Here is a 21,456-nt window from a genome sequence, read left to right on the forward strand (position 1 = left end):
GGTTTGGGGTGTGGAGGGGGGCAGGCACAAGGCCAAGCCCTGGAGGGCTCGCCATACTCCATCCATCGGATCTGCCAGGCCGCTGCGTGTCCGGAGCTCTGCCAGAGAGCTGCAGTGCAGTGGGGACAGCCCCAAGCTGAAGCCCACGGTCTTGGTTTCTGTCCTCCGCCTGACCTTGAAGGGAAAGCCTCTGTCCCAGCCTCGGGTGACCACTCCCAGCAGAATGAGAGCCAGTCCAGGGGTCTGAGCCTCTCACCTGCCCGCTGCCACTCATTCGGCCCTGCCCTCGTTCAAGTCCCAGTTGCAACAGTGAGAAGCGCCCCCCCCCCCCCACACACCCAAACTGGCAGAGTAGACCTCTCCCACCCCTGCACCCCGGGCTGGTCCTGCACAGCACTTTGATGAGAGTCATTTGCCAAGCTAAGCACTTGAGCCTCATGTGATCCAGAACACGGCCTGCGAAATCTGCAGCTGTTAGCTCCATCTTCCAGGTGAAACAACTAAGTTACCTTGCCAAGGGCTCCGAACTAGAAGTGAAGGCGTCTGAGTCCCAAGCAAGTGGGTGTGAGTCCACCGTGCCCACGGCCGGCGGTTGGCATGCACGCGTCCTCCCTTGGCGGGGTCTGAGCCTTCACTCCAGAATCCTTAGGCCAAGGGGAGAAGAAATTCCCAGGGGTGGGACTCAGATGTGTCCCGGGTGCAGGCACCTGGCTCTCTGCCGATGAGGTCCGTCCCCGGCCCAGCCAGAACCCATTTCTGGCCCAGGTTGGCCGAGAAATGAAGACTTGCGTTCCCTTGGGAAGCAGACCTCCAGCAACCTGCATTTCTGCACAGAGACACCTGCGTGCCATTAGAGCCTTGCCCTTCACGGCCACTGTACCCTCCCAAGTGGTTTGTCTGCCTACCGGTCAGTGGTGACTCAGTGCCCCACCCTGCCAGTGCAGGCACCAGAAGAGAACTGGTGCTGAGGGCTGGCCCAGGGCTCATCAGGCTGCTGATCCAGGCTTTTCTCCACCAAGGAGGGCTCTGCGTTACACTTGGGAAAGAACCACCTCAAAATGATGGCTGATTTGTTCCAATCCTGGAAAGCCCTAGAATCCCTCTCAACACAGGATCCCGGAGGGCACTGCCTGGACCTCAGGCTCTTATTCCAAACCCCTCTCCACTCAGCCTGTCTCTGTTGGCCCAGCCTTGGGGATTTCCTGGTTGAGGAACTGGCCAGTCCAGCCCATCTGGGGGAGGCCTGGGGGTGGAGAAGGTGGCACCTGGAAAGAGGCCAAGACCCTCAAGCATGGAAGCAAAGCTCTGCCCTCCCAGGCTGGCCCGATTTGAGAGTCTCCCTCTCTGCAGTGTTCACACAGGCTGACTCTTCCGTCGTGAATCCCGTTAACGTCCATCATCATTCACTCACATTCGAGGGCAGGGCAGGGGAGCCTAGTGGTTGGCTGCGTGGGCCTGGGGTCCAGACTACCCGTGTTCAAATCCCAGCGCTTCCCTTGCTAGCCACAGCAACCTATTTACCGCTCTGTGCCTCGGTTTCCCCACCTATAAGGTGGGGGAAATAACAGTATCCACCTGACAGCCTCGTCGTGAGGCTGTTTATGTGAGGTGTTTATGAAAAAGCATTCCTGACCCAGCCACCAAGGGGAGGTGGGGAGGTCCTCTGGGGTATTGTTGTGATCCCCAGCCAACAGGTAGTGAGACATCTATTTTGTGATAGTTATGACTTGATAATCATTAAACTCCATTTTCTACAGTTTTCTGTATACTTTCACAATAAAAGTTTTAAACGCTTTTTAAAATTTTTGTATCTCCCCCCAAAAAAAACCCACCTTTTATCCATCCATCATCTCCTTCTTTGTTCATTCCCTTTATTTATTTGTTTATTTTTAGTTTATTTATTTATTTTGAGAGAGAGTGTGTGAGCAGGGGAAGGGCGGAGAGAGAGAATCCCAAGCAGGCTCCATGCTGACAGCACAGAGCCCTATTGGGGGCTCGAACTCATGAACCTTGAGATCGTGACCTGAGCCGAAATCAAGAGCCCAATGGACACTTAACCGACCGAGCCGCCCTGGCGCCCCCCCAAACACCTTTTTAAAACACTTTGATCTCTTGCTTTTTCCACCCACGCACGTGAGTCCTGTCTCAGCCTCACAAAGGCTTTGAGCCCGCTGAGCCACAGAGGCCACTGCCAGGGACAGCAGGATTTCTGGTCTCTTCGTGCTGCCTGCCGGTGCCAAGTGAGGAAGTACGGGGAGGCCGCAGGAGGGAAGTGGAAAGGAAGGTGGCAGCTGACAGCTGTGGCTGGTGTCTGCGGGACAGGGCAGCCCGGCCGGCCAGTTGTGCAAGAGTGGAGTGACTGCGGGAGGAAGGGCAGGAAGCGACCGGCGCTCAGGAGGTCCTGCTTGCAGCAAAGCCCCTGACTTCCCCTCTTCCCCTTCTGCGCCCAGGTGAGCGAGGCTGCTGTCTCCGGGGACCGCGGGGCAGCCCCTGGTGGGACAGGGCCGGCCAGAGGCGAGCGGGGTGTCTGTGTGGTGCCTAAAGGGCCAGAGGGCCCTGCGCGGGACCTCAATCGATTCCTCATTTGCAGATTTTCATCCAAGCACAACAGACCCTCAGAAAAGGGCGGTGCACAGTCCCGTGGCCCCTGGGCCCCCGGCTGGGTTGGTTTTCAGAAAGCGAGTGGCGCCCTCAGACGTAGCCTCACCAGGAAAGGGCACCCAGCTGCCGCCTCCTGCTCCCTTCCGGCTGCCACCCCCACTCCCACCCCCACCCCAGAGGTCACCCTGCCATCCAACACTATGCAGACTGGTGAGGGCCCCCTGCAGCCAAGGTGTGCTCTGTGCCCTATCTCCCTGCACCGCGTGCCTAGAAGTTTCCTCGCCCATGTGGTGTGTGGCCGTTCCTTCTCGTTGCTGAGCACTGTGTCATCCTGTGTGGGAAGATTCTAGATACATAACAGAGAAAGGCCCTGCAGGGCCGGCAACACCCAGGGCTGGTGACCTCCCCGTGACCACAGGGTACGTGCCAACCAAATCTCAGAGCAGAGAGCGTGGCCCCTGCCCTTCTTTGTTTTTTGAAGTTTATTCATTTTGAGAGAGAGAGAGAGAGAGAGAGAGCAGGGGAGGGGCAGGGAGAGGGAGAGAGAGAGAATCCCAAGCAGGCTCCGAGCTGCCCCACAAGGGGCTTGAACTCAGGAACCGTGAGATCATGACCTGAGCCAAAACCAAGAGTCAGTCGTTCAACCGACTGAGCCATGCAGGCGCCCCATGGCTCCCACGCTGGGATAAAACCAAGAACATCCAACCACCAATCTGACCAGTCGTGGTAACAGACACAAAAGGGCCTGTTCTGGCTCCCCTCTGCCAGAGGCTACCCTCACCCCCCAGTAGTCCAGGGGGACCCGTGGCTCTCAGAGTGCTGGTGGCCTTTGCCATGGTCTCACAGCCTTGGAATCACGCGTCTGGGACACAAACTGGCCCCTCCACCCTGAGCCTGCAGCCAGACTGGGCCACCTGCCCGGTGACCTTGGACCAGCCCCATAACCTCTAAGCCTCCCAGGCCCTCATGTCCGTCCTAGGCTCCTAGGTGCCAGTGGGAGACCCCCAGCCACTTCCTGCTCACCTCTTCACCCCAAATCCAAATCCCCTCCTGGCGGAGACCATGGTCCCATCTCAGGAGAAAACTGAGGCAGCCTTGAGGATCCATTTGATCAGGTTTTTTTGTTTTTTTAATTTTTAGTTTGTTTTGAGAGAAAGAACGAGTGGGGGAGGACCAGAGAGAGAGAGATTGAGAGAGAGAGAACCCCAAGCAGGCTGCGCACTGTCAGCGTGGGGCCCGTAGCAAGGTAGCAAGGTTCAAACTCACGAACTGAAACGTGAGATCATGACCTGAGCCGGAATCGGACTCCTAACCGACTCAGCCCCACGGGCGCCCGGATTTGATCGGAGTTGAACGCAAGCCTCACTCCAAGCCCGTCCCCACCGCCACTGGCTCAGTTACACACACCTGCCGGCGTGCACCTGACGCCCGCGCGCCCTCCCACGGACACGGTCCCCAAGCGGCGCGGCCAGCGGGTCTCCAGCCTGGGGGGTGCGGCCAAGCCCTTGCTCTCCCGGGGCCCGCATTGCGGTAAAGAGAGACATTGTAAAAACACGAGCTCCGTAATACGTCCATCTGAATAAAAACAGGCAAGCGGGGTGGGGAAGCATGAAGTTTTGCTGTTTCGCGTGAACATATCAAGAAAGGCCTCTTGGAGGCGGTGCCTTTTGAGCAGAAACCCGAAGGGACGAGGGAGGGACTTCCAGAGATGCGGGAGATGGTCCCGGGGGTGGGGGGGGCGCTCCGAGGGCACAGGCCCCGGGGCGGGAGCAGCTTGGGGTGTCCCAGGGGCAGCAGAGAGGCCGGTGTGGCGGGGCCTGGGGTTAGCCAGAGACAGGGGTGGGGGGTGGGCACCCCCCCCCCCAAACTGTGGGGCCCGTAGACCACGGGGTGGGGGAGGGGAGGACACGCCTGCGTGTGGCCCCTCACGTCCCCGCCAGGGGAGTCTGAGGGATCCCAGAAACTGAAAGGAGAAGCAGAGGCTCCTCTGCGCCCTCCCTGCCCCCTCCTGCCCTGCCCCCCGAAGTGACTTCCTCTTTCTGGCCCATTTAAGGCCCGCCAGCCGGGGAGCGCCCCGCAGCCCAGCCATGGGGGACACCTTCATCCGCCACATCGCCCTCCTGGGCTTCGAGAAGCGCTTCGTCCCCAGCCAGCACTACGTGAGTAGCCGAGCGCCCTGAGGGGGGACTGGGGGGGACCCTGCGGCCGCGCGGGGACGAGCCTGTCGGGGCCGCGCAGGTGCCCGACGGTGCAGTCCCCGCGCGGCCGGCCGAGGTGCGTCCCTTAAACGGATGCACGCCCTGCCCCTCCCCCCACCCCGCCCCCGGCCCTCGGTGGGAGGACAGCCAGCCTGGCCCCTGGCCCCCCCCGCCAGCCCACCTCCCTCCTGGCCTGCCCGCCCCGGCCAGGAGTTCCCTGTGGCGCCCTGTTCGCCCCCAGCGCGCTCCTCCGGGCAGCCCTCCCTGACCACCCCAGCTCTCACGGAGTGCTCCTCCTGGACGGTGTGCTGGCGGCGCCCCTCTTTCCCCCCTGGCCCGCCGTGGAGTCAGCGACATTACAGGGGGAATCCCTTCTAGTAGGGTGACACCACCAAGGGGCCCAAAAAGGCCCCCCGACCCCCTGCCCTCGGGGCTGGGAATTATCTGCCCAGACATGTCCACCCGCTGTGGGTCCCCAAGGCCGGAGGACAGGAAGGCCGGGGAGGGGCTCTGCTTTGTCTGGTATTTGCAGGACACAAATGTATCCTTTCCTGTCCTCACTTTTAATTTTGAAATAATTTCAAACTTACAGAAAGGCTGTCCCCAAAGCACCAATTCCTCCACATTTCCTCCACCCACCTCTGTGCTCCCTCTCTCCTCTCCATCCCCCATCCCCCTCCTTCCCCTTCTCTCTCTCTCCCTCTCTCTCTGAACAGAACTTTTCTGAACCATCCCAGAGGAAATTGGAGACATTGTGTTTGCTTGTTTGTTCCTTTCTCTTTTATTATTATTATTATTATTTATTTATTAGAGACAGAGAGCACGAGCTGGGGAGAGGGGCAGAAGGAGAGACAGAGAGAGAGAGAGAGAGAGAGAGAGAGAGAGAGAGAGATGGAGGGAGGGAGGGAATCTCCAGCAGGCTCCACGAGGGAGCCCGAAGCAGGGCTCTATCCCACCCACAACCCTGGGATCCTGACCTGAGCTGAAGTCAAGAGTCAGACACTCAGCCCTCGGAGACACTCGGGGCCCGCCCCTTTTTATGTAGGCAGCATGCCCAGTGTGGGGCTTGAACTCATGACCCTGAGATCAAGAGTCTGCCGCTCTTCCTACGGAGCCACCCAGGCGCCCCCTCCTAAATACTACTGTGTATTTCTTAAAATCAACAACATTCTCTGCAAATGTGTCAACATCGGCAAAGTACCGTAGATGAAACACCATTATTCAGTCCACCCGCTTCATTCAGATTTTACCAGTTCCCCTGCTTGTCCTCTGTAGTAAAAATGATCCGGTCCAGGATCCCATCCGGGACCACCTGCTGCGTTTCACCTGCCTGTGACCCTTCAGACTCCTTTAATCCGGGTCAGTCTTAATCCACCTTTCTCGGTCCTTCCCAACGTTGACATTCTGTAGAGCTGGGACCTGTCATTTTGTGGGACATCCCTTCTACGGAAGGACTTGGCTACTCCTTCTTCCTCAGATTCAGGCTATGCGTCCGTGGCAGGAACACCCCGGAAGTGACCCTGTGTTCTCCTCGTTGATCCTATCAGAGGCAGGCGATTTTGCTTTTTCTTCTGATGGTGATGGCTAATTTTGATCACCAAGTGTCTCTAGTGTAAGTAAGGTTACTATTTCTCCCTTTGTGCGGGGAGATTCTGTGAAACAATATGAATATCCCATTGGTCGTATAGTACGCGGATGACGCTTGCCCGAGTCAAATTCCTATAACGATTGCCAAATAGTGAGTTTTCAACTCTATAATTCCCTCTGCGTTTATTAGTCAGCGTTTTACCATAAAGTTATTCCCCTCTTCCTTACTATTTGCTTATGCCAATACGGATGCATGGATTTCTCTTTTATTCAGTGGGAACCATAACTTACTTTATGCTCACATCGTCCCACGCAAGCGGGGGAGGGAGAGAAAGAGAGGGGGACAGAGGAACCGAAGCACTGACAGCAGCAACCCCAATGCGGGGCTCGAACTCACGAACCGAGAGATCCTGACCTGAGCGGAAGTCGGACTCTCGACCGACTGAGCCACCCGGGCGCCCCAAGAGCACACTCTTACTTCTGGTACGAGATGTTCCAGAGTCTGGTGCCCTCCAGCCGGACCCCTGGACTCAGCCATTTTCACTAAGGACCCCTGTTTCTTTGCAATGGGGAGTGATGTTAGAAACCCTAGATCTGGAAGCTGAGTGTGTTTGTTGCCTCTGGGGTGTCATTGCCTGTTGTCCTTTCAATGGACCAATGAGGGGCGGGGGTGCGGAAGGCCATTTCATCTCATTCTTGCCTTGTATCGCTTTATATTCGTAGACCCTTCCTTTCTCCACGAGAACCCAGGCTCCCAACAAAATTATATTTAGTCCTTTGCTCGCTGCTGCAATCCACATGGGCTTGTTTGACCAGAATGACAGCTCCTGCACCATTATTAACAATCAACCTGCAAATTCATTAAGTCACATTTTAAGCTTTCTTTGCAATTTTTTCTTCTCCTTTTGGACCGAGGGTAGTAAAATACTGTAACTAAAAGTTACTTGGAATTTTTCTTTTCCAGTTTCTCTTTAATACAGTTGTTACCCATTTGACAGATAGTGAAGTTCATTTGTTTTTGTTTCCAATTTGAAGTTAAAAACAAAATCCTGGGGTGTCCGGGTGACTCAGTCGGTTAAACATCTGACTCTTGATTTCAGCTCAGGTCATGATCTCACAGTTCCGTGGATTCCAGCCCCATTTCGGGCTCTGTGCTGACAGCTCAGGGCCTACGTGGGATTTTCTCTTCCTCTCTGTCCCTCCCCGCCTTGCTCTCTCTCTTTCTCTCTCTCTCTCAAAAATATATAAACATTAACAAATTTTTTAATCATTGTTGATCTAATTTTTTTATTTTTTAAAAATGTTTATTTTTGAGAGAGGGAGAGAGAGACAGAGCATGAGTGGGGGAGGGACAGAGAGGAGAGGGAGACACAGAATCTGAAGCAGGGTCCAGGCTCCGAGCTGTCAGCACAGAACCCGATGCGGGGCTTGAACTCACGGACGGTGAGATCATGACCTGAGCCTAAGTTGGGCGCTTACCGACCGAGCCACCCAGGCGCCTCTTAATTTTATTTTTAAATGTGCCATATGTTAACATATTTGATGCAATCGATCACCAAACTTTCTAGAAAGATATGTTCAAAGGCTCATTCTGATTTATCTTTCCTGTATTTCTCTTTGTAAAAAAAAGGAGATGCCTGGCTGGCTCAGTCAGAGGACTGAGCGACTCTTGATCTCGTGGTCGTGGATTCCGGCCCCATGTGGGTGTAGAGATTACTTAAAAATAAAATATTTAAAAAGAAAGAAAGGAAGAAACAGAGGAAGGAAGGGAGGGAGGAAGAAAAATGTATAAATATTTTCTTGGGGTGCCTGGCTGGTTCATCAGAGGAATATGAGACTCTTAATCTCAGGGTAGTGAGTTCGAACCCCACGTGGGGTATAGAGATTACTTAAGTAAATAAAAGTTTAGGGGCACCTGGGTGGCTCAGTCAGTTGAGCGTCTGACTTCAGCTCAGGTCATGATCTCACGGTCCGTGAGTTCGAGCCCCGCGTCGGGCTCTGTGCTGACAGCTCAGAGCCTGGAGCCCGTTTCAGATTCTGGTCTCCCTCTCTCTCTGCCCCTCCCCTGTTCATGCTCTGTCTCTCTCTGTCTCAAAAATAAATAAACGTTTAAAAAAAAAAGAAATATTAAAAAATAATAATAAAACTTTAAAATATATATGCATTTTTTCTTATTTTTTCTTCTTTACACAGACAATAAACAAAGCTATATGATGACATATGCTATACCTGCCTTTTCCCCATGATCCTATAATATCACAGAGTTCCCTCCAAATTAGTTCATTAAGTCTGTCCTATTTTTTTTTTACATGTATATAAGAGTCCGTTGTGTGACTGCACCATTGTGTCTTCAAACAACCACTTCGATTGTTCTCACTAACTGGCAATTACCTAATGACCCTGCCCTGATGTTGTTATAAGTAAAGTCGACACTTCTTTGTATGTTTAGGGTTACATATATATGTGTGGGTGTATAACCGTGAACTTTTCATGCCTTTTGCTCATGTTTCTATCACACTGTTTGTCTTTTTACTTTCACTTTTTAAAAAGTTCTTTAAAGGATTTTTTTTGAAGTTTATTCATTTATTGAAGTCATCTCTACGCCCAGCGTGGGGCTTGAACTCACGACCCCCAGATCAAGAGTCACAGGCTCTGCTGACTGAGCCGGCCAGGCGCCCCTAGTGTTTTCCTCGTTTGATGTAAAATTTATGTGAAATGAAATCCACCAGACTTAGAGACATTTGCCGAGTTTTGAAGGTACATGTCCCTATGTAACCCAAATCCTCGCCAAGATACAGATTGTTACCAGGGGCGCCTGGGTGGCTCAGTCCGTTAGCCGTCTGACTTCGGCTCAGGTCATGATCTCACAGTTCGTGGGTTTGAGCCCCGCGTCGGGCTCTGTGCTGACAGCTCAGAGCCTGGAGCCTGCTTCGGATTCTCTGCCCCTCCCCTGCTCACATTCTCTCGCTCTCTCTCTCTCAAACATAAATAAACATTAAAACATTTTTTTAATTAAAGAAAAAGATATAGATTGTTACCATCACCCCAGATTCTCCTGCTCCGCACCCATTCCTCCACCCTCCCCCAGAGGCAACCACTGTTCTGATTTTTTTCCATCTTAAATTAGTTATGCTTTTTCTCTGGAACATCATAGATACCGAGTCCTGCCCTGTGTGTGGCCTTTTGTGTCTGGCCGCTTTCACTCAGCATAACGCTTTTGAGATTCGTCCGTGTGGCTGCCATCTGTCAGTAATTTGTTCCTCTTTGTGGCCGAGTAGAATTGTCCTGCCTGTATTTTGGTTTTTCCTTACCAAGTTTTTTTGGTTTTCTTTCTAATAACGGCTCCACTGAGATACGATCCTCATAGGTAAAGGGTACAGTCCAGTGGTTTTTACTATTCACAGACTTGTGCGGCCCTCGTACAATTAATACTCGATTTTTGTCACCACCCAAAAGCACCCCTGTACCCATTAGAAATTCCGCGTTGCCCGCCCAGCACCCCGCACCCTCGGATCTACGTTGCGGTGTCTATGTGTCCATTCTGGACATTTGGTAGAAACGGAGCCTTACGCTGTGTTGTCCCAGCCCGGGCTCTTCTGTCTCACCACCTGTCGCTCTCCTACCGGCCCCAGGAGGGGGGCCCTCCCTGTGTCTCCAATTCATGGAGGAGGGATTTGAGTTAATTTGAGAGAGGCTGAACATCTTGCCCTGATCCTAAAGCTGGAGGGCGGCAGCTCTGGGGTCCAGGAAGCCGGTGCCCTCTCTTGGCCTAGGTCGCCCCAAAGAGTGCTCTTCCCCCCCCCCCAAGTCCCCTGGGCTTCCACCAGGAAGCTGAATGAGGTCCTCTGCCCCGGCCACCCCCTAGGTGTACATGTTCCTGGTGAAATGGCAGGACCTGTCCGAGAAGGTGGTCTACCGGGGGTTCCCGGAAATCTACGAGTTCCACGTGAGTGCCCGGGTGTGCACGGGGCGGGGGGGGGGACAGGGGGGAGGGGGGCGGGGGCGGGAGGGGACACCACCCCCACTCCCAGCTCTGCCCTTGGACGGGGGGGGGGGGGCAGCCCAGGTGCTGTGGCCAGGGACTGAAGAACCCCGATCACCCCCCGCCCACAGTTAAGGGGGCGTTATGTATTTCTTAACTTAAGAGAACATTTGCCTTAAAGTCTGTTTAAAAACTTTTTTCAAGTTTTTATTTATTTGAGAGAGAGAGAGAGAGAGAGAGAGTGTGCATAAGTGGGGGAGGGGCGGAAAGAAGGAGAGACAGAATCCCAAGCAGGCTCTGCCCCATCACACGGAGATCAAGAATGGAGATCAAGAGTCAGACACTCGGGGCGCCTGGGTGGCTCAGTTGGTTAAGTGCCTGACTTTGGCTCAGGTCGTGCGTGACCTCATGGGTCGTGGGTTTGAGCCCCGTGTTGGGCATCTGTGCTGACGGCATGGAGCCTGCTTGGGATTCTCTCTTCCTCTCTCTCTCTGCCCCTCCCTCCCCCCGCCCCGCCTAAAAATAAAAAAATAAAGTTGAAAAAAAAAAAAAAAGTCAGACATTGAACCCACTGTGCTACCCAGGCTCCCTTCCTTAAAGTCCGTTTTGATGTGGTACACAGAACACAAATGTAGCATTTCAAGCGTACAATTTCGGTGGCAAGAGGCACATTCACAATGTCGTGCAGCCATCCTTTCCGTCCATCTCCAGGGTAGTTTCCTTTTCCCACACAGAAACGCCGTCCGCATAAACTCCTGGTGGCATTCTTTATACATATATAATTTTATTTATTTTTTTAATGTTTGTTTATTTTTGAGAGAGAGACAGAGTGTGAGCGGGGGAGGGACAGAGAGAGAGGGAGACACAGAATCCGATTCAGGCTCCAGGCTCCGAGCTGTCAGCACAGAGCCCGACCCGGGGCTTGAACCCACGAACCGTGAGATCATGACCTGAGCCGAAGTCGGACGCTCAACCGACTGAGCCACCCAGGCGCCCGATCCTGGGGGTGTTCTTAAAGGGACAGCCTGGTTAGTGTCACCACCAGGTTGTCATCCCAGGAGTTTGCTCTTTAACTCCCGGTCACTGGCCCCATGAGGTCCCCGGGGAGTTGAGAAGGAGGGCAGGCAACCCTGACTTCTCTTGCTTTGTGGGTGCCCGCCGTCAGCCAGATTCAAAGAGAGGATCCCATAGGCTCTAAAACCCCGCGGGGCCGGGGGTGGTCATGGGGTGGTGGTGGTGTGCACAGTGTGGCTGCTGGGTCCTGGTCTGAGACGGGGTCAGGTGGATGGAGGGTCCGGGTAGCGAGTCTCGTAGCCGTGCACTTTCCCGCACTTCTTGCATGAGAGGTTTAAAACCAAATGCAGAGAAATGGGAAGAAGACTGTAGTGTAAGCAGTCCCACACAGCCAGCACTCAGGATCACAGTTAATGTCTCTGTGCTGTTTGCTACAAGGCTTTCTGTGTGTGTGTGTGTGTGTGTGTGTGTGTGTGTGTGTGTGTGTGTGTTTATGTAAGCTCTATGCCCCACAAGATCTCATGATCCTGAGATCAAGAGTTGCACGCTCTGCCGACTGAGCCAGCCAAGGCGCCCCGCAAGGCTTTTGTAAGATAAAGGCAATAAAACATTACGAAAGAAGTAGAAGGCATCCTTCGTCCCATAACGCCATCCCTGCTCCAGCCCCGGCTAAGTGCGCACACACACGTTCAAGAACAAGGTACAGGAGTGCGGAGCGCGCATTTTCTGCAGGCTTTCTAGAAGCCATCAGCCTGCTGGCCTCGCTACCGTCACTGGGTCACGTGTTTGAGACCCTCTCCTGCTTGGCCCATGCACAGCTCCGCGTCTCCTCTTTGAAGTGTGCTGGGTTGTTCCATCGTAAGATTAGACCCTCTTACTGATTGCTGGGCTCATTCGTCCATTCAGCAACTACTTACTGAGCACTTCCTAAGCTCCAGGGGCATTCTACTTGGGGGGCGGGAGGTGCTGTAAAGGTGACAAGGGCATAAGAAAGACCCAAGTCCTTGCCTTCCCTTGTGGACCTTAGGTTCTAGCAGAGGAGTCAGAATAAGACACAGACAACACGTAAGTACTGTGCGTAGTGTGTTAGTTATTACAACTATGGGAAAAATAAGGCAGGGAGGGGGGACGGGGAGGATAGGGTTAGGAAGGGAAATCGTCAAGGAGAAGGTTTCGCTGCAGGGGAGCTATCTGAGCAGAGACCTGAAGAAGGAGAAAGAAAAAGAGAAAGCGCCATTGGCAAATGGGGAGGCACTGGAAGAGCAAGTGCAAAGGCCCTGGGGCAGGAGTGGGCCCGGAGTATCTAGGGGCGTCTGGTACAGAGTGAACAAGGGAGGGAAGGGTGGTGGCAGAGGAGGTCAGCGAGGCAGGCGGGAACAGGTCCGAGGGGCCCGGTAGACTGATGTGAGGCTCTTGGCTTCCATTCTGAGTGAGCTGAGAGGCAGGGAGGGCTCTGAGCAGAGGAGGGACGGATGATCCAGTTTACGTTTTAAGAGGGTGTTGATTGAGGACAGACAAGGGTGGGAGAGTATGTAAGAACCCAGGCTCGGTGGCACTCAGACCAAGGTGGTGGCCATGTGAGTGGCGAGAAGGGTCAGATTCTGGGTAGATTTCAGGAGGAGAAGCAAAAGGACCTGCTGGTGGCAAGGAGGTGAAGTGAGAGAGGAAGAGAGAACCAAGGACGCTTCCAGAAGTTTCTACTCCGAGTGATTCGAGGGGTTGCTTCCAATTCTGTACTTGTATAGTGTTGTAATAAAGGACATTCGGGGGCGCCTGGGTGGCTCAGTCGTTGAGCGTCCGACTTCGGCTCACGTCATGACCCCATGGTTCGTGAGTTTGAGCCCCGAGTCGGGCTCCGTGCTGACAGCTCAGAGCCTGGACCCTGCTTGAGATTCTGTGTCTCCCTCTCTCTCTGCCCCTCCCCTGCTCGCACTCTGTCTCTCTCTCTCTCTTTCTCGAAAATAAATAAAACATTCTTGAAAATTTTTGTAAAAAAAGGACCTTCTTGCCCCTTTTGTTTTCTGTCTAGAAACAGTTAAAGGAAATGTTTCCTATTGAGGCCGGGGACATCAACGCAGAGAACAGGATCATCCCCCACCTGCCAGGTGAGGAGCAGGGTCACCGCCCTCCCCCCACGTCCACGGGACCTTGACCCGAGAAGGTGCTCACTAGTTCTCTGGTGCCCCTCCCTGGCCTGGCCAGCCCCGCGGTGGTTCGACGGGCAGCGGGTCGCTGAGAGTCGCCAGGGCACCCTCACCGAGTACTTCGGTGCGCTCATGAGCCTGCCCGTCAAGATTTCCCGCTGTCCCCACCTCCTCGACTTCTTCAAGGTTCGCCCCGACGACCTCAAGCTCCCCACGGACAACCAGTGAGTGGCCCCGTCACTCTGTCCCCGAAGTGGGGGAGGGTGGTGAGCTCCGCCCGGGGAGGGGGGCACAGGACCTCCCCCGTGTTACAGATAACTAAAGCTCAGAGAGGGGAGGCGACCTGCCCAAAGTCACACAGCCTGAAAGAGGAGGAGGCGGGATTCCAGCTGTGGCCTGTGTGACCTGTAACCCCTCCCCTCCGTCCCCCAGCATCCCTGCCAAGTCCTTCTGTCTTTTTTTTGTTTAAGTTTTCTTTATTTATTTTGAGAGAGACAGAGACAGCTCGAGTGGGGAAGGGGCAGAGAGAGAGAGAGAGAGAGAGAGAGAGAATCCCAAGGAGGCTCCACGCTACCTGTGCAGAGCCCGACGGGGGTGGGGGGCGGGGACTCGAACTCACAAAACCACGAGAGTGTGACCTGAGCTGAAAACGAGTCAGACGCTCAACCGACTGAGCCACTTGGTGCCCTGCCAAGTCTCTTCCCTGGAGTCCGGTGCCGGGGGGGCGGGGCTCCCTGGGCCGGGACCCTGAGATCCTAGATCCTCAGCCTGGCCGAACCTTCTGAGAGCAGTTTTCCCGTCTGTACCGGGGTGGTAAGGGCCAGATGCAGAAATGGATGCCGTGGACAGCGTTACCAACTGGGAAGTTCAGAGCCCCAGCAGGGTGGGGGGTTGGTGGCCACGGCTAATTGCGGGACACGCCTCCGCTTTGTCACCTCCTTCTCCGCCTGTCCTGCTCCTGGGGTCTCCTGTACTCAGGGCCCAGCATGGAAATATCCGAGAAGCCTCATGAGCTCTCAGGGGGATGTGCCGTCTTGCTGGGGTGGCCCCTCTCTCCGTCCTCTCTGCTCACTGAATATGGGTGAGGCCGCCGTGGACAGACTCCAGCAGTGTGGACCGACCCCTGAACGCACCGCTGGTCCCGGGCGGGGCAGCTCCCACGGGCCTGGGGGGCGGGGACGCCCACTCCCCGTTGGCGGCTCTCCCCAGGCCCCAGGAGGAGGGGGCTGACCCCTGAGGTGACAAGAGGCTTTTCCAGCCCGGAGCGCATCCTTACCTGGACCCGAGTGCATTCTCTTCTTTGGGTCTGCCGGAGGCTGGGGGGCCTTTCTAGCCCTTTCCTCCACAGTGCCCTCCCCCATCCCACCTTCCTTTTCCTCTTGGGGAGTTCTGTGGGTCTGCCCGGGGCTTCTGAGCCGTCTAACCTGGACTATTCTTTCCCGCAGGGTGAAAAAGCCAGAGACTTACCTGGTGCCCAAAGACAGCAAGAACAACAGCGTCACGGGTGAGAGACATGGGCAGTCACGCGTGGGTCACCCTGTGGGGTCTGGGAACGTGATCAGGGATCCCGAGCGCAGGCTATGCAGGGAAAGGAGCCGGGGGTAGGGGAGAGCCGCCTTGAAGGGTCTCGGTGGCTGCACTAAAGAGTGGGGATCTTTGGGGGGGTCACTAGACGTGAAGCTTTGGGGGCTCATGTCTGTGGCTGCATTGCCCAGCACGACCCTGGTGCCCACAGCCCGGGGATGTCGTGGCTGAGTGAGTGAACAGGTCTGGGGGCCAAGGTGGCCTTCATGGCTCACACAGGGGCATGACTGTGTGTGATCTTTACTGCATGATCATTGTTGTTGTTTTTAACATTAAAGAAAAGTTTATTTTAAGAGCGAGAGTGCATGCAGGGAAGGGGCAGGGAGAGGGTGAAACGGAATCCCAAGCAGGCTCTGAGCCGTCAGCGCAGAGCACATCCTGGGGCTCGACCCCACGAACTGTGAGACCATGGCCCGAGCCGAGACCGAGAGTCAGGGGCTTAACTAGCTTGTCCCTGCTGCTTTCCAGCTGGCAGGGTGCATACCCCTCTGGTGTGCTTGCAGCTGGGTGGGGCGGGGACACCAGGGCCCCGGGGGCCGACGCAGGGGACCACCGGGAGGAGGCAGCCCAGCCCCGCGGCGTCCACTTACCCTGCCCTCCCTCTGCCCAGACATCACGGGCCCCATCATCCTGCAGACGTACCGCGCCATCGCTGACTTCGAGAAGACCTCGGGCTCCCAGATGGCTCTGGCCACGGGCGACGTGGTGGACGTCGTGGAGAAGAGCGAGAGTGGTCAGCCTCCCCGCCCTCCCGGGACCTCCCTCCCCTTGGTGCCCACAGCCGTGGCCACAAGCCTCTCGGACAACCTGGGGCTTCCTCCCCACCTGACGGGCTGTGGCTCCTTCGGGGGCCCTGACTGTCCTCCCCGCTCTGTCCCCGAGCTGAGGCTGCGGGCACCCGTGCACCTCCGGGGCTTATGTCCCCCCCCGGGTGGCCGGGTCACGACGTGTGTGAGGCAGATTCTGAGCTCTCACCCTGTGACCTGTGTGTGTGGCTGTGTGTCACTTGGGCATGGCGTGTGCTGAAGGTGACATCTCTGAATCCTAGTGTTGGGTGTCTCTGTGCCTATGTCGGGGCGTCCTTACCACCCTGGGGGAGGGGGGCGGCTGCCGGGCCCGCCTAGACTTCCCGCCTCGCACGCCTGGCACAGGCTGGTGGTTCTGCCAAATGAAGACAAAGCGAGGTTGGGTCCCCGCATCCTACTTGGAGCCCCTGGACAGTCCTGATGAGGCAGAGGACCCCGAGCCCAACTATGAAGGTACCGCCTGCCCTCCACGACCATAACGATGTGAGGGGAAGGGACTGGAGGGGCCCTGGGATTCCAAGAAGCTGGAAGTGACCGCTGTGGGCTTGGATAGGATTGTGGGCTGGGCAGTGGGGCAGCCAGGGTGGACACCCCATAGTCCGGTTGGAGGGCCCTGGGAGGAGGTGGTGCCCTTGGTTAGGACGGAGACGCGGGAGGTAGAGTAGAGGTGAAGCGCTGAGGTCGGCCAGCCTGAGACAGGTGGTGGGGCCAGCCGGGCCCGGGCCGGCGACGGGTGAGGGTCCGGAAGGCGTACTGCCTGGAGGCGGGGGCATCCTCGCTGACTGGAAGCCCCTGGGCCGGATGGGGCTCAGGCGGAGGTTGAGACGAGTTCGAGTTGGTTGCCCGTATTTTAAAAGGGAGAGATCTCACAACGGTGTGTGGATTTGTGGCTTCTCTGGAAAAGCGGGGAAAGGTCTATACACTGGGTAGGCAGCTCCGGATGTGGGCAGTTGGCGGGCGTCAAGGGGCTCAGGTGACAGGTGGATGGGCGCTCCACCCTTGCACCTCCTGCCGGGCCCCTCCTGGGATCCGGGCGCCTGGGCCCCTGCTGTGGGTGGTGGGAGGTGGGAGCCCCTGGGTGTAGTGGCGTCCCCTCACCAGTGGGGGGCAGCAGTTTGCAGAGGGAGACCACAAGGAGCAGGTGGGGACGAGGGAGGGCGTGGCGGGGGCGGGGGCTGCAGGAAGCCTCAGGCCCAGAGAGGAGAGGAAGGGAGGCAAGCCGGGGAGGGGGGGTTGCGGACGGACCCGCACACCACGTCCCTGCTCCCGCGGACGACCAGGTGAGCCCTACGTCACCATCAAAGCCTACACTGCCCAGATGGAGGACGAAGTGTCCCTGCAGGAGGGCGAAACCATCGATGTCATTCACAAGCTGCTGGATGGCTGGTGGGTCGTCAGGTAGGAGAGCACCCCTCCCTCCCCGCTGCGCCCACCCTGAGTGCCAGCCCTGGCCTGGGGCAGGGCCCGTTTGGGGTCCGTGCCCACTGGGGTGCGTGACTCTGGGTAAGCCACTGCCTGTCTCTGGACTCAGTCTCCATTTTGGTGGTAGACCAGGGATAATCCCACCCCGCCCGTCTTTCGGGGTTCAGTGTCCTTGTCTGAGTGGGGACCTTTTTTCCTTTGAGACTTGGGGTCACCTCGCCATCTATTAGTCCTTCTATAAACAACACAATTGTGTTCATTATTGTATTTGCGAACTGGTAGAGGCAGGCCCTGTCATCCCTTTTCCTTTTAAATCTTTTGCTGCAATTGATTCTTTTTTTAAGTTTATTTGTTTTGAGAGAGAGAGCATGCGCGCATGCAAGTGGGGGAGGGGCAGAGAGAGAGGAGAGAGAATCCCAATTAGGCAGTGCAGAGCCTCTTGGGGGGCTCGATCCCACAAGCCATGAGATCATGACCTGAGCCCAAATCAAGAGTCCGACGATCAGCTGACCAAGCCACCCAGGTGCCCCTGTTGCAAATGATTCTTACCTGTTCATTCCTCCTGGAGAAAAGGAGAACCCTGAGGACTTAGCTGTTTTCTTGGGCCCACTGGGGCTCCCCAGGTCCATACCCACCTTTTCAGAGCCCTGAGTCTGTCCAGGGCCCCAGTGAGCCTGTGGCCACAGTACCCACCATCAGCATGGCCCTGGGCTGGAGGTTTCGAGGCAGGGTTTCTCAATCTTTCTGACCATCACTCAGTTTAACCCCCCTCCCCCCCTCCGCCACGCACCTCTGAGAATCTGCCTGTGATTCTCCCACCAGCCAAGAGGAATCAGTTTTACAGAGTGAGGTTTGTATTATGCAAAGTGTTTGTTTTTTTTTTTTTTCTCGCTCTCAAATTATAGTGGTGAGAATGGAAAGAAACATCTTTTCAACAAGTGGTCCTGGAACATTTGGGCGTCCACATGGAGAGAAGGCGTCTAGGCCCCTACCCCAACAGCACTCACATGTATTCGGGATGGGTCGTGGGTCTCGCCAAGCACAGAAACCTTTTGGAAAGAAAGCATAGGGGAACCTGGTGCCCTGGAGATGGGCAGAAAGTTTCTTAGATACAGAAAGCAGTGACCATAAACGAAAAATCTGACAAACAGGCTGTTGCAGATGCTTCATTGCAAACACATGTCCCTGGGGGGCAAGGTGGACCTGCTGACTTCCTCCCACTACCACCATCACAGCTGTGGGGGCCTGTGTTGCACAGATGAGGAAACTGAGGCCCAGAGGGGCAGGGTCTGGTGTCCGCGGGCACCGGGGTGTCTGCAACCTCCCAGCTGCCTTAACCCTGACTGTTTAGAGGGATCCCTGAGCCCCCCACGTCTGAGGCCCCTACTCCCTGCCGTGACTGCCTGGGGTTCAAGGGCTGCCTCTGTTGCAGGAAAGGCGACATCACAGGCTACTTTCCATCCATGTACCTACAGAAGTCTGGGCAGGATGCAGCCCAGGCCCAACGCCAGATCAAGAGTCGAGGGGCGCCGCCCCGGAGGTGAGCGAGCGTCCCGGGACTGGGCGGGACCGAGGAGGGGGGGGTGTACCACGGGTCCCCGGGTCGGTCCAGGCCCTGCATTGCCAGCGCTGGGGAGGGAGGCCGGGGTGGAGGCAGGGACAGGCTGGGGAGGCCGCACCCTCACTGGGTCGAGGATGGACGTGCCCTCCTTCATCGTGGGGTTGGCACGGGGGCGGTGGGAAAGCAGGGGTGTGAGGTGGAGGTGAAGGCGTAGGCGTCGATGCCTAGAGTCCTTGGGGACCGCCCATGAGGGGGGCGGCAGTGCAGAGGTCTTCCTGGGGAGGACACGGGCTGAAGGCCGCCGAAGGGCGTGGGAAATAGACCTGGGCTCTGCGACCCGACTGGAGTCCGCATCGGCGCTGGGTAGCCGCAATCATGCCCCGCCCAGCCGTGTGGCGTCCCGGCCCGCTTTCCACTGCCCCCGGCCAGTCGTTGGACTCCAGGAGCGGTCGTGCGAGTCCCCGCAGGCAGGGACGGGGGGGAGGGGGAGGAGGACGCACAGGAGTTGAGCAACGTCCCCATCCCTCTGGGCCCAGGTCGTCCATCCGCAACGCACACAGCATCCACCAGCGGTCGCGGAAGCGCCTCAGCCAGGACACCTATCGGCGCAACAGTGTCCGTTTTTTGCAGCAGCGCCGCCGCCAGGCGCGGCCCGAGCCGCAGCGCTCAGGTAGCCCTGGACTTAGTGCCTGCCGCGGCCGGGGGTGGGGTGGGGCGTGCCCGGGGCGGGGCCTGGAAGACGGGGCGGGGCTTGGAGGCGGGGCCCGGCGCGGCCAGGGCCGCAGAGCGCTGGGAGCCGGCGGCGTGAGTGTCTGCAGCTGCCTGGTGGTGGGCGGTGCCCGGGGCGGGGCCTGGAGGGCGGGGCGGGGCCTGGAGGGCGGGGCGGGGCCTGAAGGGCGGAGCGGGGCCTGAAGGGCGGAGCCCGGCCGCTCACGGGTCTGGGCTTTCCGCAGCAAGGGAACAGGCGCAGACTGGAGGCGCAAAACCACAGCCCGCGGTGCCCCCGCGGCCCAGCGCAGACCTCATCCTGCACCGCTGCAGCGAGAGCACCAAGCGGAAGCTGTCGTCCGCAGTCTGAGGCCGCTGCGTCTCCCCTAGATGGCGCCCTGGCCCCTCCGCCCCGTCCCGCCCCTTTCCAGTATACACTTGTACAGATCCTGAGGTCCGGACGCTTCCGGCAGCCCCGGGCCCCGCCCCACCTGTTAACCGCTGTCAATAAATGTTGCCTGGAGTGGACTGAGGTTCTGTAGAGAAGCGGGCCGGACTGGGTTGGGCACGCCGTGTTTCTAGAATTAGGACTGAGGGCTGTGAGCTCTGCTGGGGCCAGAATTTGGGGTGGGGGGAGTTGCAAGAACTGCACAGGGTCGGGTGCAAGAGGAACCCGCGGTCCGCCCGCTGGCCGTTTGTCTGGATAGACACTGCCTGCGGAAATTTTGGTCCCACTGAAGAAGGGTGCCACAGGGCGCGGTGTTTGCACCTTAGGTGACAAAGAGAAATTGTAATTGAGGTACAGGTAGGAAGCGCCTCTGATTATTCAGAGACGCTGCCCGGTTTGGAGGTTGTTCCAGAAAGCAATTGTTCAGTGATGAACAGATCCTCACGGCCTACCCCAGCATTGCTGCCAGCCCACGGCCTCAAAGTCTTTGCTGGTCGATCTTTTGCAAAATGCAAAGACACTAGGGTGCAACCTGGGGCTGCAATCTGGGAACAGATGCAGCTTGTGGGGAAGGCCATGGGGTAGCAGGGAGAGCTGTTCCTGCTCGTGGAAGGAGGCACCTGAGGGTGGCCAAGGCTGGCCCCTTAGAGGTCGGGGAAAATCGGCAGACCGATGCTTCTCAAGAGGATAATCTGACCCCCAAAAGGCCTTGAGAAAATCACTGAGCCCTGTGCTCTACTGCTTTTTGCAGACCCGCTTTGTTGGAAAAGTCCAGCCCGTCAAGGACTATCTTACAAAGCTGTGGGAGAATTAACCACCAACAACCCCAAGCCCTTTGCTTGTTCAGTTGCAATTAGAACTTAAAAAAAAACTGTGTAAGATAAAATATTTTCATAATACTTCATAATTTGTGGTTTCAATGTCTCCTAGCTAAAGTCCTGATCAAATGTTTTCCCCCATGTTTTTCTGTATTTCTGGTCCCCTTGGAGGTGGCCTCATGATGCCCCACTGTCATGTGCTGATGTGTAGGCCCCGGTGGTGTGTGGGCCTGAGGTCAGGGGGGCATGTCCGGGGGCCTCTGCTGTCCCCCGTGGAGCCAACAGAGAGCACTGGGCGGGTGTAGGTGTCTGGGTCTGAGTTAGGGGCATGGTGTGTGTGCCGCCAGTATTTTTTTTTTTTTTTTTTAATTTTACTTATTTTGAGAGAGAGCCAGGGCGTGAGTCGGGGAGGGGCAGAGAGAGAGGGAGAGAGAATCTCCAGCAGGCTTCGCACTGTCAGCACAGAGCCCAGTGTGGGGCTCGAACCCACAAAACGATGAGATCGTGACCTGAGCCGAAACTGAGAGTCAGATGCTTAACGGACTGAGCCGCCCAAGTGCCCTATGCGGTCAGTTTTCTTGAG

General features: G+C 56.6%; 1 protein-coding gene across 2 annotated transcripts; it reads left to right on the forward strand.

Annotated features, from left to right (window-relative positions):
- Window positions 1-4,647: 4,647 nt before the first annotated feature.
- Window positions 4,648-20,135, forward strand: NCF1 (neutrophil cytosolic factor 1). 2 transcript variants are annotated; one of them, XM_042922028.1, is made up of 11 exons: window positions 4,648-4,760; window positions 10,252-10,332; window positions 13,418-13,487; window positions 13,585-13,750; window positions 14,972-15,030; window positions 15,721-15,843; window positions 16,262-16,369; window positions 17,197-17,314; window positions 18,771-18,878; window positions 19,436-19,569; window positions 19,853-20,135. In XM_042922028.1, the coding sequence occupies exons 1-11, from the start codon at window positions 4,689-4,691 to the stop codon at window positions 19,975-19,977; spliced, it is 1,164 nt and encodes a 387-aa protein (XP_042777962.1). In that variant the 5' UTR covers window positions 4,648-4,688; the 3' UTR covers window positions 19,978-20,135. The 2 variants fall into 2 exon arrangements, with proteins under 2 accessions (XP_042777962.1, XP_042777961.1); XM_042922027.1 differs by having other exon boundaries at window positions 4,650-4,760; window positions 13,412-13,487.
- Window positions 20,136-21,456: the final 1,321 nt, after the last annotated feature.

The sequence above is a fragment of the Panthera leo genome, chromosome E3, assembly GCF_018350215.1.
Source record: "Panthera leo isolate Ple1 chromosome E3, P.leo_Ple1_pat1.1, whole genome shotgun sequence".
NCBI classification, from domain to species: Eukaryota; Metazoa; Chordata; class Mammalia; order Carnivora; family Felidae; genus Panthera; species Panthera leo.

What these genes read in the sequence shown, in the direction of transcription:
- NCF1 (XM_042922027.1), top strand. Translation starts at nt 4,689, where the DNA reads ATGGGGGACACCTTCATCCGCCACATCGCCCTCCTGGGCTTCGAGAAG. An exon ending in CGGAAATCTACGAGTTCCAC is followed by an intron (nt 10,333 to 13,411) that starts GTGAGTGCCCGG and finishes TTTTCTGTCTAG; the next exon opens with AAACAGTTAAAGGAAATGTT. An exon ending in CCCCGAGCCCAACTATGAAG is followed by an intron (nt 16,370 to 17,196) that starts GTACCGCCTGCC and finishes GCGGACGACCAG; the next exon opens with GTGAGCCCTACGTCACCATC.